General features: G+C 39.9%; 1 protein-coding gene across 4 annotated transcripts in view; it reads left to right on the forward strand.

The window, feature by feature from the left end:
* The first annotated feature begins 993 nt into the window (after positions 1–993).
* Positions 994–14,754, forward strand: part of kdm5c (lysine demethylase 5C) — a 27,399-nt gene continuing 13,638 nt past the window's right edge. The window contains exons 1-22 of one of the 4 annotated variants that reach the window (XM_016561646.1): positions 994–1,402; positions 3,159–3,309; positions 3,598–3,675; positions 3,794–3,916; positions 4,113–4,283; positions 4,746–4,880; positions 6,588–6,644; positions 8,053–8,173; positions 8,266–8,504; positions 8,785–8,943; positions 9,858–9,977; positions 10,081–10,239; positions 10,329–10,510; positions 10,698–10,860; positions 11,253–11,372; positions 11,534–11,728; positions 12,444–12,625; positions 12,717–12,841; positions 12,967–13,199; positions 13,282–13,667; positions 13,749–13,887; positions 14,019–14,198. In XM_016561646.1, the coding sequence (XP_016417132.1) occupies positions 3,163–3,309; positions 3,598–3,675; positions 3,794–3,916; positions 4,113–4,283; positions 4,746–4,880; positions 6,588–6,644; positions 8,053–8,173; positions 8,266–8,504; positions 8,785–8,943; positions 9,858–9,977; positions 10,081–10,239; positions 10,329–10,510; positions 10,698–10,860; positions 11,253–11,372; positions 11,534–11,728; positions 12,444–12,625; positions 12,717–12,841; positions 12,967–13,199; positions 13,282–13,667; positions 13,749–13,887; positions 14,019–14,198 (3,414 nt within the window). In that variant the 5' untranslated portion in view covers positions 994–1,402; positions 3,159–3,162. Of the gene's footprint in view, positions 1,403–1,637; positions 1,737–1,816; positions 1,834–3,158; positions 3,310–3,597; positions 3,676–3,793; positions 3,917–4,112; positions 4,284–4,745; positions 4,881–6,587; positions 6,645–8,052; positions 8,174–8,265; positions 8,505–8,784; positions 8,944–9,857; positions 9,978–10,080; positions 10,240–10,328; positions 10,511–10,697; positions 10,861–11,252; positions 11,373–11,533; positions 11,729–12,443; positions 12,626–12,716; positions 12,842–12,966; positions 13,200–13,281; positions 13,668–13,748; positions 13,888–14,018; positions 14,199–14,754 lie in introns of those variants that run through there. The other 3 variants (XM_016561645.1, XM_016561648.1, XM_016561649.1) reach the window with 3 other exon arrangements.

Genomic DNA, 14,754 nt, shown 5'->3' on the forward strand with positions numbered 1-14,754 from the left:
CCGCGACGTCGCAGAAAATAAAAACCGTTCCTAAAATAGAATCCCATGTCGCTTATTGTCACGTGTCGCTGTCGCGGGTGGTTAGGACAAAAACTACATGGAAAAGATACGTTTTATTGCGTCGTGTCTGGTTGGGACACACGGTGTTACAGTTTGATCCCCCCAAAAAAAATCTAAGTATAAAAATATTAATACTGACAGATCTAATAACTGAATCTGCAATTAGGGAAAGTGGAGAGAAGAGATCCAGTCTGGAGATGAGCAGGAACAGTTGATTTGCATGGCAGACATGGAGATCCAGATTTTTTGTTTGTTCGTTTGTTTTTAATATTCAACAGGCAAAGTTCTTCTGTATCTAAATGCAAAAATAAAACAGACTACTGGGGGGGGAAATCTGAATATTTATCTTGTGACCATCTTTTGATTATTTTAACAAAAGCATCAATAATATAATAATAGTAATAATAATTGATATATATATATATATATATATAGGTCAGTGGCCCTTGGTTTGGTATCGTTGGCAGAATTCGGCCCTCGGCGAAAACTAATTGAGGAACCCTGGACTATACCTTCAAATTAGTTTTTTGATATTTTGCCACTAGTCGTCGCTACCCATTTTGTTTTTCGCATACATCGCTTGACCTCTTCTGCGCAAATTTTACTCATTGGAACTACTTCGCCAAGAAAGAGGTGAAATATCACTCCGCGTCACGTCCGCTCGCCCACCTGCATCACTTGCACAACATACAACTACTCACAATTCGACATAACACGATATATAGTCCACATTTAACACACGCGTGAAATCAATACCCATTTTCTGTTATATCCAGTACGATAATTTACCTCATTCTGTGTTAAGTCGGACGAGTCCAGGAACTAGTTTACATATAACGAGAAGCGTGGAGGGATGAGACCGTGCTCGCATCCAGTCAAGTGCGTGTTTTCCCAACTGAGATCAATGGATCTTGAGAGAGTTGTGCTTAGGTCGTGATGAAACCAAGATGGCGTGTAGTTCAGACAGAATGAACGGTGGATAGCTGACGAGGGAAGAAAACATTGGAAACAACGCGTATTTTGTACACGCGCGCGAAACGGTTATTATTAAGAAAAAGTAAACTTACACGGGACTTTCAGGAGTCAGTTGGAAAGAAGACCTCCGCGATCATCGTCCCTCTAACCGGCGAGAGAGTGTGCATGTGTAAGTGTGTGTGCTGGGATGGGCTGATCGAGGAGGCCGCAGAGCCACTGCCACCCAGAGACTGACCCTCCACCGAACAATAGACCCCGTGATCATCAAACAAGGCCCAGAAAGATAAAGACAATAAAACACACCGGCGCACTAATCATTCCGAGGCGACTCCGAAGAATAAGAAGAACTCTGACCGAGTGCAAAAATGTAAGACTGGTGCTCAGACTCACAGCACTGATGGCTAAATTTATGTTGATTTAGCGCAAGTGTTTCTGTTTTACCTGGAATATCCGATCAGATGATCCCTTTAAATGCCACACATCATATACTTGCGACCCGAGACAACCACACTATCTTCTCCCCTTGTGTGTTTCCACAACTCAGCCATTCTTTGGAATTGAGTCCTAATGTTTGGCCCTCTTACTGGATTTATAATCTGTTTACGACTTCATACTGTCGGATATTTTGAGATTCGTTACATACTTTTGACATCAAATCAATCGTTTGTTGGATTTGGCGTGAGTCTGCTGACAAACGGATGGTGAGGCTTTATTGTTTTGGTCATTAGCCGGACAGCTAACCAGCTACTTCTATAAAACTGCTTTCTTAGCAATTCCCCAGTGCACATAATTTTCCCAGTAAGTCTTAAAAGTGTCAGTTCATCACATTTTAATGGTTTATTTACTATTATCTGTGAATTTGAAAGCTGTTGTCGAAGCTCACGCGAGTTGGCGGTTAGCAGGCTAACGCTACAGGAAATTTGGGATTATGGCTGTCTCTCAAACCGTGGTGAGATAAGAACAGTAGAAAGCGGTTTTGACCACCATGTTCGCCCCTTTGAATGTGTTTTTGTCTAATTCTAATGTCATTTGTTTAGGCAGCTTACTAGGATTTGAGAGACAGCCGCTGTCAGCAATTTTTATTTATAACTTGTCTGTCACGACATTGTCAGAAGTGCATCTAATTGAATAGCCAAACTTCATATAATAAAAACAACATTTGAACGAGACAGGTGTTGTTTTGATTATGTATGTGTACATTTTTAATTTATAATGATTAATCCGTTAAAACAAGAAGTTAATGGCATCGTTAACTAGCTTGGGAAATGAAGTGTAAACCGTTTTTCGTCACGTGATCAGTTTTTGTTGTTTTCACAACATGGAAGCTACTAGCATATAAACCCTTACAGTAGGTTTAGTTGTAATAAATGAATGGACTGTGTCATATTAGGCATTCTGCTGTTTTATAAGGTGCGCATTTGATTAAACCAATGGCTGTGGATACATGCAAAAGCTATTTATGTTTTCCAGACAAGGCCTAAATGAACAATGTTTCGCTCCCTCCCCCATTTTGTCTGGTTTGAGACTGGGAGGTAGACAAAGTCAAAAGCGGGGGATTTCTGAAGTTAGAGCGGGTATGATGTTTTGTTAGAATAGTAATAGGGTGCATTTCCAGACGTGCTTCTAGAGAGCAAGTTTCTGTTCTCCAATTCCTCCTGTCAAAGTGCCTGAGGAAGGTCTTTTTCTTTGTGCTCTAAACTTCCTGATTAGTTAAATCTCATGCATCATCAAGGCCCTTCCGTTAGATCTGTGTACTTTAATTCTGGCACATGCTTTTGTGCTGGTCGCATATGGATCAAGCGCTGGTGTCCATTAGGGTGAACTCTGAACTTTTAAATATAGGGATTTAAAGATACCATGGCCCCTAGTGTCATTTGAATATGTTAATGTTTTAAAACATGAACTAACAAAACATGATAACCTTTTTAATAAAACACAAGCGGAATGTTTTCAGGTTTTGTAAAACCGCTCTTTCATAAAGTGTCACATTCAGTAAGAATGATTTATATGATTGATTTGAAATCTGCTTGTATTGTATGAAAGAAGGCTAATGTGATTGCATTTACTTTTGATTTAGGAGTTATATTGTTTGATTTAAATGAACTTGAATTGCTTGCTTTCAGAGCAATGGATGGAGGGGAGGAGTTTGTTCCGCCGCCGGAATGTCCAGTGTTTGAACCGTCATGGGAGGAGTTTGCCGATCCTCTGGGATATATCGCCAAAATCCGTCCAATAGCAGAAAAGTCTGGAATATGCAAGATTCGCCCACCACCCGTAATCATCTTTTGCGTTTTTCTGTGCTGTCATTCTAAACCTGTGTGACTTTATATCTTCTGTAGAACATAAAAGATGATGTTCTGAAAAGCATCTCAGTGTTTTTTGCCCATAGAATCCAAGTCAGTGCTCAACAAAACTGTTTGGTTAGCAACATTCTTCAAAAATGTATTCTTTTTTTGTTCTACAGAATTTTCCTTTCTGGGTAAAATATATCCCTTAAGGTTAGTCCATTATAAAAAATATTTACATTTTGCTATTTAAACAGCCTTTTTCTTTCCATTACAGGACTGGCAGCCACCATTTGTTGTGGAGGTGGACAATTTCCGGTTCACACCACGTATTCAGAGGCTCAATGAGCTTGAGGTCAGAGCTGCATCCTGTTGAACTCATCACCCGTGTGTCTTACTCAATGAAGTGTGACCCACATATTCTTGTGTTGACTAAGCACTAACACATCTGTTTGTTTGTTTGTTTTTCTCAGGCTGAGACACGAGTGAAGCTAAATTATCTGGACAGAATTGCCAAGTTCTGGGAGATCCAGGGATCCTCTCTGAAGATCCCCAATATAGAACGACGTATTCTCGATCTGTTCAGCTTGGCCAAGGTGAATACAGCAGCCATTTATGTTATTGACTGAGTTGTTTGATGTCATTTCCCTGATTAGGGAAAAAAGATTAGAGATGGTCAACAGAAGTTTTATAGACTTTAAAGTAAACTCATCCTAAGAACATCATAAATCTATAGAATAGTGTAAACTGGAAAGAGTTAGTAATTAACTTGTTTTATGTCCTGTGTGGTAGATTGTGACAGAGGAAGGGGGTTTCGAGGCGGTGTGTAAGGAGAGACACTGGGCACGCGTGGCACAGAAACTGGGATATCCTCCTGGCAAAAACATCGGCTCTCTCCTGAGGTCGCACTATGAGAGGATCGTCTATCCATTTGAGTTGTTCCAGTCTGGAGCCAGCTTACCGGTACTGTGTTTGACCATTTATCATTATTGCTTGAAAATCTTCACACGTTCTTTATTGTATTGTAAGAGTAGCAGTATAATTTTCATTGAATGTGCTTACACGCACACAAATATTCCAGTATTTGAGATTCCAATAATCAGAATTTGGTCATATTTTGATTATGTGAGCATCAGGTCTATACATAAACCTGAATCACATTCCCATATTAATCTGTATTTTGGGTAAACAACAACTACTATAACTGTACATTCATTTACGTCAGCGCATACCCAAACCAAGCTAATTCTGCGTGATATTAGATATAGGCAGTTTTAAAAATTACAGAAGAGAATCACAAGAAAAGAATGTGCATGTCTTAGTTTACTCGAATGCGCTTATTATTTGTGCATGGTAATATTCTGTGGTGCAAGTAAATGTCTTTTACAAATATGAAGCTGATATGTGTGCGTTCTGCATATCTAGCCATGTAAACCCAGGCCGTATGACAGTGATGAGGTAGACCGGGAATACAAACCCCACTCCATTCCTCTCCGCCAATCAGTCCCGCCATCTAAGATGAGCAGCTATGGACGACGAGCCAATCGCCTTAAGCCTGAGGTGAGTGATATTTCTGGATCAATGTATGTGTCAGGCTTTTTTTTTGTTATCCTTATATTTCATTGAGGCATCATTTGCTCATTTTGTCATACTGTATGTGATCAGCATTTTTTTTCTAAATTTAAAACAATAATTGTAACAAAATTAAAAAGCCAGTGCAGTGATTTTAAAAACAGTATAAATTCATTTATAACATTTACAGATAAATGCCATTTTTATCAGTTATTTCAAAGTCATTGTTTACATTTTACAGTGTGCCCTATTAACAAAGATGCTACTAAATTGTGCCAAAATCAACTAGTCTAATCTTTACTTTTATTAATCTTCATGATGACTACTGATGACTTTAACCTTTGCCATAAATGTATGTATAACTGACCAGGGCTTAATGGATCCATCCAAATATGTGCTTTGTCTGTTTTTCTGAGATGTCCCAGCATGCTTTGCTCCCTGTGCTGTTAAATAAAGGATTGTGTCCATCTTGCCCTCATCCCTCTGCCTTCTTTCTGTCACTTTCTGCCTTTCATTTGTTGTCATTACACTTTTTCTCTTTAAAACCATTGGCCATAGTCTAACATTTTCATTACATCATAATGCTATTCTCATCCCATTCATTTCAAAGATGCATCGTTTCCCCAGCATTTATTTTTTGGGTGTTTGGCTTTTTAATTTGCCTGCCCATTACATTAGCTTGGTCAATGGATTCATAGCATTAGTGATAATAAACTAGTATCAGATAATCAAAGAAATCTTTATAGTTTTAAAAGTTAGGGAACCTTCAGTGGTTTCCTTACCACTGAATTACTAAAATTATAAGGATATTTAAAGCAATAGCATTTAGCAATTTATTACTGCAGTAAGTGAGGTTACCACCATGTTAACTCTCCCCTTCTCTCTCTCTCTCTTAATATTTTGTTCAAACAGTTATTCTGTTGATTTACATCCTAAGAAAACTAAAATACTTACATTACCAGAAAAAAGTTTGGACTCACTCAGCTGATCTTTTGATATAAAAGCATGTGCTTGAATGTTTGAAGCAATTTTGTGGGCAAATATAAATCGTGTATCCATATAAATGTCTTAACATAATATGTAACTACATTAATTACAATTACTTCTTTTTGTATCATAAGTTGCAAGTTGGACCCAGATAGTTTATGAAAAGTAGCCAAAAAGTGTCATACATGGGTACGCCTTTAAAATTTAAAATCATACCAGGATGCACTTGATGTTGGTTAAGAGAATGTCTATAGAGTGAACAGAGAAAGAAACTCAAATGCAATATAGTTTGTATTTCTTTACTATACTTTTTTATTAAGGAATTCCCATACACATGTTTTAATAATAAATGTGTTCAAACTTTTGACTGGTATCTTATTTAAAATATAAAATGTTATTTTAAATATATGGAGCAAGTAATGTTATCCGTTGAACAATCATGTGCAATTGCAACAAATAACTAAAACTGTTGCAACTGAACACTTTCACACTAGTATGTGATGTTGTTTAAAAAAATAATATTATGTCTGAATCACTTATGCTGTTGACTTAAAATTGAATCATACTTCAGACATTAAAAAAATACAAATTTTTAATAGGTTACTGTCACCCGATTGACTCTGTCCTGTCGCACATGGTTGTTGTTTTTTCCTTTTGTCTCTCTCTCTCTGGAATCCATTTTGTTTTGGTTGTTGTCTCCCCATGCAGGGTCCAGAGGATCCAACTCCCCACCCTCTTACAACTGGCTCTCAACACATCCCCTCGGTACTGCCTCGCTCTCTCTCTCTCTCTCTTGCTCCCACTGTTCTTTACTTTCCTCCCTATCACTCACTTTCTTTCTTTCTTCTTTGCTGACGTTCTTTCATGCTTTAAAAAAAAACCTTTATTTGACCTTATGCTGTCGTTCACGCTTAACTGGGTGTCTAATTTCATGTAGAAGCTCTTGTTTTCCGTCTTTCAGCTCTTGCTTTTGCTTATTTCTTTATGCATCCACCCTGTCTTCCTCTGTGTCCTTCAGTCATCTAACACATTTCACTTCACTTGTCTTGCCACACTTTTAGCAATGCTGGCTTGCTTACATTTCCTCTTTGGTGGTGGAATGGTTACCCCACTCTGGGCTGCATATTACTACTAATCTATGATTGCTATAATCTGTTGTCACTGCTGTTCTCTTAATGGCTGGTTCATATTATGTTCATCATGCTGCAAGTCAGAAATTAGCTGTTTTTGCTTAACGATGCCACAGCAAAACTTTGTTTTTCAGAGTAACAGATTTCAGGAACGGAACAGAGAAATACTGCGATTGACATGTCTGACAGACGTCAATCTGGACATAATGCTTAGATGTGTTCTTGCTTCTGCATATTTGAGGCATTTAGCAATTAGGACTGTGTGATATTTTCGATATTTATGTTATAGACACCCATTTTGTTATTAAAAGGACCTGTATGGCTTTTTTAGTTGTTGATTTTTTTTTTTGGTATAAATATATGTAGGTGAATATTGCCATTGCTGTTTTGATTAGGGAAAATCAGCATGGAAAATGTATATATAGATTAAGACTGTTTTTACTTGCATTGCACATTTTGAATATACTTGACAGCAGATGCTGTTTAATGTTTAACTGATTGAAGACCGTTATTTCGGAGTAAATATGTAAATGTATAGAGATTTATTGAATATAAATAAAGGCCTAGTTTTATTGCCCAGCCCTTTTAAGCAGTGGATCGTTTCATGAGAGACTTTGCCATTCAGTATTAATTGTGTTTGAATTAATAATTGCTTTTCCCCTCTTGATAGCAGTCAATTCTGGCACAAAACTAACCTCATGCATGTTTGCTCTTGCTTTAACAGTCTGCAGTGGCGTCTCAACCATTTTTGCTTTATATTGATCAATCTGGGGTTTTCAATCAGTTTTGTATTGTAGTTTGAGCAACAAAGATATTTGAATTAACTATTTTAAGAAAGTGTGGGAAAAAATGATTTCACCGACCTTTCTGATGCTTTACAGCTGTGAGAAAAGTAGTGAAAAGTTAATATCCTGAACAGTCAGGGACCCCTCATGGAAAAAGCTGTGTTTAATGTAGAAACAGAGAAAGGAAAACCCTCTCTCTCAAATATCGTCACCGCTGTTCCTGTAGTTCACTTACAGTCTTTCACTTACGCCCATTAGCCGGAGCCTACAGAGGAAGATATAGAGAAGAACCCTGAGCTGAAAAAGCTGCAGATTTACGGGGCTGGACCTAAAATGATGGGGCTCGGTCTTGTACCTCGAGACAAGACACGGAAGAAAGGTTTGTGTCTGCAGTTGGGATTTGATTTGATTTTGTTCTTTATAAATGTGACAAATAAATGTTTCAAGTGTCACATTATGCATTTTCCCCAGATGAACTGCCGGAGACTGTAATAGTACGGGACAGCGCTGCCAGTGCATCTGTGAAGGATGAACCTGGAGAGACACCGGTTACAAAATCGGATCCAGACGTTCCTCCACCACCCCCAAATCTCATTGTCAAGGAGGACGATGATGACAAAAATCACACTGATGATCCTAATGATTCCAGTGATGAACCCTGCACCAAGATGACCATGAGACTCCGACGCAACCTCAATAACCCACAGTTTGTAAGTTTGAGAGAGACGTATGAACTTAAAAGAGTTAGATTAATTGGATTGATGGCTCAATCGGACTGAAAATCCTCCATGTAAACACCTCAATCCATCAATCCTTGATCAGAATTAAATAACGATCAGATTGGAAGGGGTGGTGTAGATCTGACATAATTTGATCAACAGGATAAGTGAACCATGTAGATACTTGTATCTGACAATTTTTCCAATCAGATTCAAAAATACCTTGCACACATGCAAAATTTTACTAAGCTCAATAACTGAAATCTGTCAGGTGGACTCGTTTGTATGTCGGATGTGCGGACGTGGGGACGAGGATGAGAAGTTGCTGCTCTGTGATGGGTGCGATGATAATTATCACACGTTCTGCCTGATACCTCCACTCACAGACCCACCCAAGGGGAACTGGCGCTGTCCCAAATGTGTAGCAGAGGTGAGAGACCAGACCGAAATAACCCTTGTATTATTCTGTTGTGTTATGCTGGATATTTCGGTAGGAAAATTACTACCTTTTTGATCAATTATTTCTGTTTGTGGAGTATAAGTTTTAAGTGTCTTAAGCTAGTTTTTTGCCGCTTAATGAATGTGTAATATATAAACACCCTAAAGCTATGTTCACACTTGGTGTCTTTTTTGAAGCTGCCAGCGTTTGTTTATAATCCTATGGAGTAAACCGTGTTTTCAAAAAAGTCCTGACCGCTTTTTAAAACGCCACCGTCGGCTTCTTTTTCAGCAGCTCAGAGCGTCTTTTCAAGTTGAAAAAAGTTTAACTTTTCTGAAAAAAACGCTCTACGTCAAGCACCTTTTTGACAGCTGACCAATGACAAGCGAGTAGCGAGTGGTTTCCATAACAAGAAAAAATGGAGAAGAGCCGGTAGATAGATCGTACTAGTTTCAGAGCACACAAAACTCTATCTAGTCTAAAATATGACTAATCCACAAACCGTGCATTATCCAACCGGAGCTCCTTGACTAAATTATTGTAAGCACCATACAGTTTCCTTCCCCGTATAATGTCGCGCACCCACAAATGTCTTTGTGAACTGACATTCTCCTCCCTGTTAACTTCAAAAGCCAACGCAAGAGCCAACTTTTTACTCTTTCTCGACATTTCTGCACCACACAGCACTAGGCTACTGTTGCAGCTGTAGTTATAGCAACAAAAGACGCCCTCGGCTGCTATTTGTAACCAAAACGCCACCAGCTTTTTTATTTTACTATAAAAGTGCTCTTGTCAACTTTTTCTTGCCAAAAAAGACGCCAAGTGTGAACACGCCCTAATACTTTCTAAGTGCTGACTTTTATTTCTTGGTGCAGCAATCAACTGTTAATGTGTTGTCTGTGTAGGAGTGTAAAAAGCCAGCAGAGGCATTTGGTTTTGAGCAGGCCACTCGAGAGTATACGTTACAGAGCTTCGGTGAGATGGCCGATACTTTTAAAGCAGACTACTTCAACATGCCTGTCCATGTGAGTGTTTTTCTTGCCTTTAATCAATCTTGAACCCCACAGACTCTTACTGTACATGTACAAATCATTGAATTGACATTTGAATTTATTTTTATTTTTTTAGATGGTGCCGACAGAGCTGGTTGAGAAGGAGTTTTGGAGGTTGGTCAGTAGTATTGAAGAAGACGTAACTGTAGAATATGGGGCAGATATTCACTCAAAGGAATTTGGTAGTGGTTTTCCTGTCGACAACGGCAAGAGACACTTGTCAGATGAGGAAGAGGTTCGTTTTTTTTTTTTTTCTTCACTTTTTGTTTTTCCATGTTTCGGTCAAGAAAGCAAATGAACTTCTCCGTCCTGTTCTTGTTGCAGGAATATGCCCACAGCGGCTGGAATTTAAACGTTATGCCAGTGTTGGAGCAGTCAGTATTGTGCCACATTAATGCCGATATCTCTGGCATGAAGGTGCCATGGCTGTATGTGGGCATGGTGTTCTCTGCTTTCTGTTGGCACATAGAGGACCACTGGAGTTACTCCATCAACTATTTACACTGGTAATGCATAGAGACTTTATGTTAATATGCTATGTAGCATCTTTCTGGAGCAGCTTGTCATATCATATCTTTTAATATTAGAAATTGCCAGAAAAGCTTGTGACCACATGTGTTTTGTACTGTAAGCACAGTCTGATGCATCTTGGGTGACATTAAAAAAAACTCTGGTTTTGGTTTCTCTCTTTAGGGGTGAGCCCAAAACATGGTATGGTGTGCCATCATCTGCTGCAGAGAAGTTAGAGGAGGTGATGAAGAAACTCACACCTGAGCTCTTCGAGTTTCAGCCAGACCTGCTCCACCAGCTTGTCACCATCATGAACCCAAATATACTCATGTCTCATGGAGTGCCGGTTTGTAACACGCATACTCACTCATTATTATAATTAGCGTACTTAAGGTAATCAGGTTGCATCATTAATCCACTACTATTTTAAGAATGTGAAATGAGGCCTGAAAAACACCCTGTGAAATTCTATAAAAGCTCTTTTTGTTAAGTTAATTTGGCTTTTAGGGCTGCTTCCTGATGGCCTGGCAATATATAAATATATGATCTGTGCCCTGAAAATAATGTATTCTTACTATTACAATTTTTCTAATGTTTGGTTATTTTATTGTTTCTCTAAATGTGAACAGACAAAAATGTTCTGTGTGAATAGTTTTGTTGGTGGCATTATTGTTTTGTCATGTGTGAAATGGGCTTTCAAAACACTGATCTCAGTTGGCAATAATTCTTGATTGACAGGTGGTTCGGACCAATCAGTGTGCTGGGGAGTTTGTCATCACTTTTCCACGAGCTTATCACAGCGGTTTCAATCAGGGATATAACTTTGCCGAAGCAGTCAACTTCTGCACTGCAGACTGGGTAAATAAATACAGTGTGCATGCATAAATGCACCTTCATTTAAATCTGTAGTATGTAAAGCAGTGCGTGACCAGATAAACAGCATTTTGAGGAACTATCTTTTAAATGTCAGTCATCCTGTTGTGAGTTACTGAGGCTTTTGCTCTTCCTCTCTCTGCTAGCTGCCCACAGGGCGCTCTTGTATTGAGCATTACCGACGGCTGAGGCGCTACTGCGTGTTCTCTCATGAGGAACTCACCTGCAAGATGGCGGCCTGCCCAGAGAAGCTGGATCTGAACCTGGCAGCCGCCACGCACAGGGAGATGTTCATTATCGTACAGGAGGAGAGGAAACTACGCAAAAGCCTCCTGGAAAGGGTGAGCGGAGACGATATGTTTGCAGAATGAGGGAAAAACATCTGTGATTGGGCAACTGATAATATTTGATTGGCTACAAATGTGTATAATATCAGTTTATTACAATGTATATGAGTTCTGCTACACAAGTCTACAAGTGATCATACTATCAGTGCCTTCCACCTAGTAAGCTCATGCTTCATAAAAGTTATTACTGCATTTCCTAACCTGTGAACTATTAGCAGCCTTCTCTTTTGTTTTTATCAGTTAAAACTAATAAACAGTTTTGTTTATAGAGTATTTAGTGTTTCATTTTATTGGGAGTTTCTCCCCAGTAAAATATGTCAGGGGTTTTTTTTATTCTTATTTCTTTCTTTTCTTGTATATAAAAAGAACAAAGTACTGTTTATGAGGAAATGTTTACACAATTTTCGTTTGTGCTGTTTTTTTAATTAGATGAAATGGAAAAAAAGTTAATCTCCTCTGTCTCCATTTTATTCACCTTCTAATATGTTTTTGTTAAAATGTTAAAAACTGATCCACATTGTCTATAATTAGCCTGCCCAAAATGCTAAGTAGACATCTTACTAGGTTTTGAATCAAAGGTCATGATGCATTAGTATGGGGCAGATACTAATGCATCAATTAAATTTGCACCTACAAATAAAATTAGAGGTTGATAGACTCTTTTTGATAGCTGATTGACTGTGTTTTGTACCGTGGTGTCATCTCTCAGGGTATAAAGGAAGCAGAAAGGGAAGCCTTTGAGTTACTGCCTGATGATGAAAGACAATGTGACAAATGTAAGACCACCTGCTTTCTCTCAGCCCTGGCGTGTTCGAACTGCCAAGAGAGTCTTGTCTGCCTCTACCATGCCCAGGACCTCTGCTCTTGCCCTAGTGAAAAACTCTACCTCAGGTAAACCAGCACAGAGCGTCTGTGCTACGTTCTTAGCTACAGATGTGTTCTGCCGGAAGTGTCTTATGTGCTTTTGTTCCCGTCTATAAAGGTATCGCTATACTCTGGATGAACTCTTGGCCATGTTGCATCGGCTGAAAGTTCGCGCCGAGTCTTTTGACTCATGGGCAAACCGAGTGAAGGAAGCCCTAGAGCAGGAAGAAGGCAACAAAATAGGTAAATGTGACAAACCACATGGAGAGACAAACTCTGCATTTGTGAACAGTTCTTATTAGTGCTGGAGATGTGCAAAACTGAATGCAGTGACAAAAGCCCAAATGAATGTTTTCTTCTCTCTTCAGACATTAAAGATCTAGAGGTTCTGAAAGAAGAGGCAGCTGACAAGAAGTTCCCCAATAATGAGCTGCTCCAGCGCCTCAACACTGTCCTCGCAGACATCCAAAAGTGTGAGAGCAGCAGCACAGAGCTCCTCAGCAATAGCCAGAGCAGGAGAATGAGTTTGGAGGAGCTGAGGACTCTGGTGGACACCATGCAGAACCTGCCCTGTGTTATAAAACCGCTGGAGGAAGTGCAGGTAAGAAAATAGGCCAAAGATATAGCATATAAAATATTTGGCCATCGGCTTGAAAGTTCAACCACTGTTGCTTCTTTTCCAGGCGGTATTGCAGAAGATAGAGGAGTTTGATGCACGTGCTCAAGCTCTGGTTGACAGCACAAAAGACGAGTGGAAGCAGGACTCTCCTCTACCCGCGGCTTCAGAGATCCAGGCCCTGCTGGAGGAGGGAGCATCGCTGCCTGTTATTGCCCCGGCATGTGAGCTCCTGAGTGGGCTGCAGGAGCAGGGTCGCTGGCTGGGAGAGGTCAGGCGGACGTTAGGGCCGGAGGGGAGCGAGGTGACTCTAGCTGTGCTGAGGAACTTGATGGAGTCAGGTTGTAATGTACCACAGAGCATATCGGTGGAGACCGCAATGGCTGAACTGCAAGAGCTACTGACTATAGCCGAGCGCTGGGAGGAGAAGGCACAGATCTGTCTGGAGGACAGGTGAGCTGGTTCAAGTGAGGGGCGGAATATGTCACCACACCAATGCAGCCTCCATTTTCATCTATCGTTTCTTGCGAGCAGGCAGAAACACCATCTGTCGACGCTGGAGGCCATTGTGAACGAGGCTCAGCTAATACCAGTGCAGCTGCCTAACATCCTGTCCCTGCAGGCCTGCTTGAGCAGAGCTCACGCTTGGGTCACTGATCTGGAGGAAATTCAGGTGAGAATAATTATGCCATTTCTGATAAACTGGAATTGATGTTCAATATAATAGTCAGCCAGTATGGTTTGGCCATTAAGGGGTGGTTGCTTAGTTTGACTGTGTCCTTTCTTGCGTCTTTTTCTGAGAAGAACGGTGAGCACTACCCGTGTCTGGATGATCTGGAGGGTTTGGTGGCCATTGGGCGGGACCTGCCGGTGAAGATGGAGGAGCTGAAGCAGCTGGAACTGCAGGTGGCCACCGCTCACTCCTGGAGAGAGAAGGCCAGCAAAACGTTCCTGAAGAAGAACAGTCAGCACAGTCTGCTGGAGGTGAAGAGACCATCTACACTTTTGACTCTGAATTGTTATTCAAGGTCTCTCACCAAAAATAGTCATTACTTCGTTATAGGGGTCGACCGATATGTGTTTTTCAAGGCCGATACCGATTATTACAGATCAAGTAGACTGATAACCGATATTTTGAACCGATATATATGTCAATATATGAAAATTAATGTCAAAATTAAGAATAACAAGGGCTCTGACAAAAACTGCCTTCCCTGGTGTTGGTTGAGTGTAGTACTCCCACAGTAAACTCTTTATTTTTTGGCAAACAAAGGGTTTACCATTAAAATTAAAACATGGCAGAAATAGCGTATTGTGTGATTCTTTTAAACAAAAGTTGTAATTATTGTTGTAGTAGTCAGGGGTTAAAGCAAAAAAAAAATCTTTTGACTGAAAATTTTTCCTCGGCCAAACCCCATTCCTCAGCCATACCTGTCACACACCCAGTTTAAGAGCAGTGTTTTTCTTCTTGTAATCAAGAGCGCTTGTCCTCCTAATTAAAAAAAATTAAGGAGCACCTTCTGATTAATAATCAAAAATT

The sequence above is a fragment of the Sinocyclocheilus rhinocerous genome, unplaced genomic scaffold, assembly GCF_001515625.1.
Source record: "Sinocyclocheilus rhinocerous isolate Xijiao unplaced genomic scaffold, SAMN03320098_v1.1 scaffold559, whole genome shotgun sequence".
Classification (NCBI taxonomy): domain Eukaryota; kingdom Metazoa; phylum Chordata; class Actinopteri; order Cypriniformes; family Cyprinidae; genus Sinocyclocheilus; species Sinocyclocheilus rhinocerous.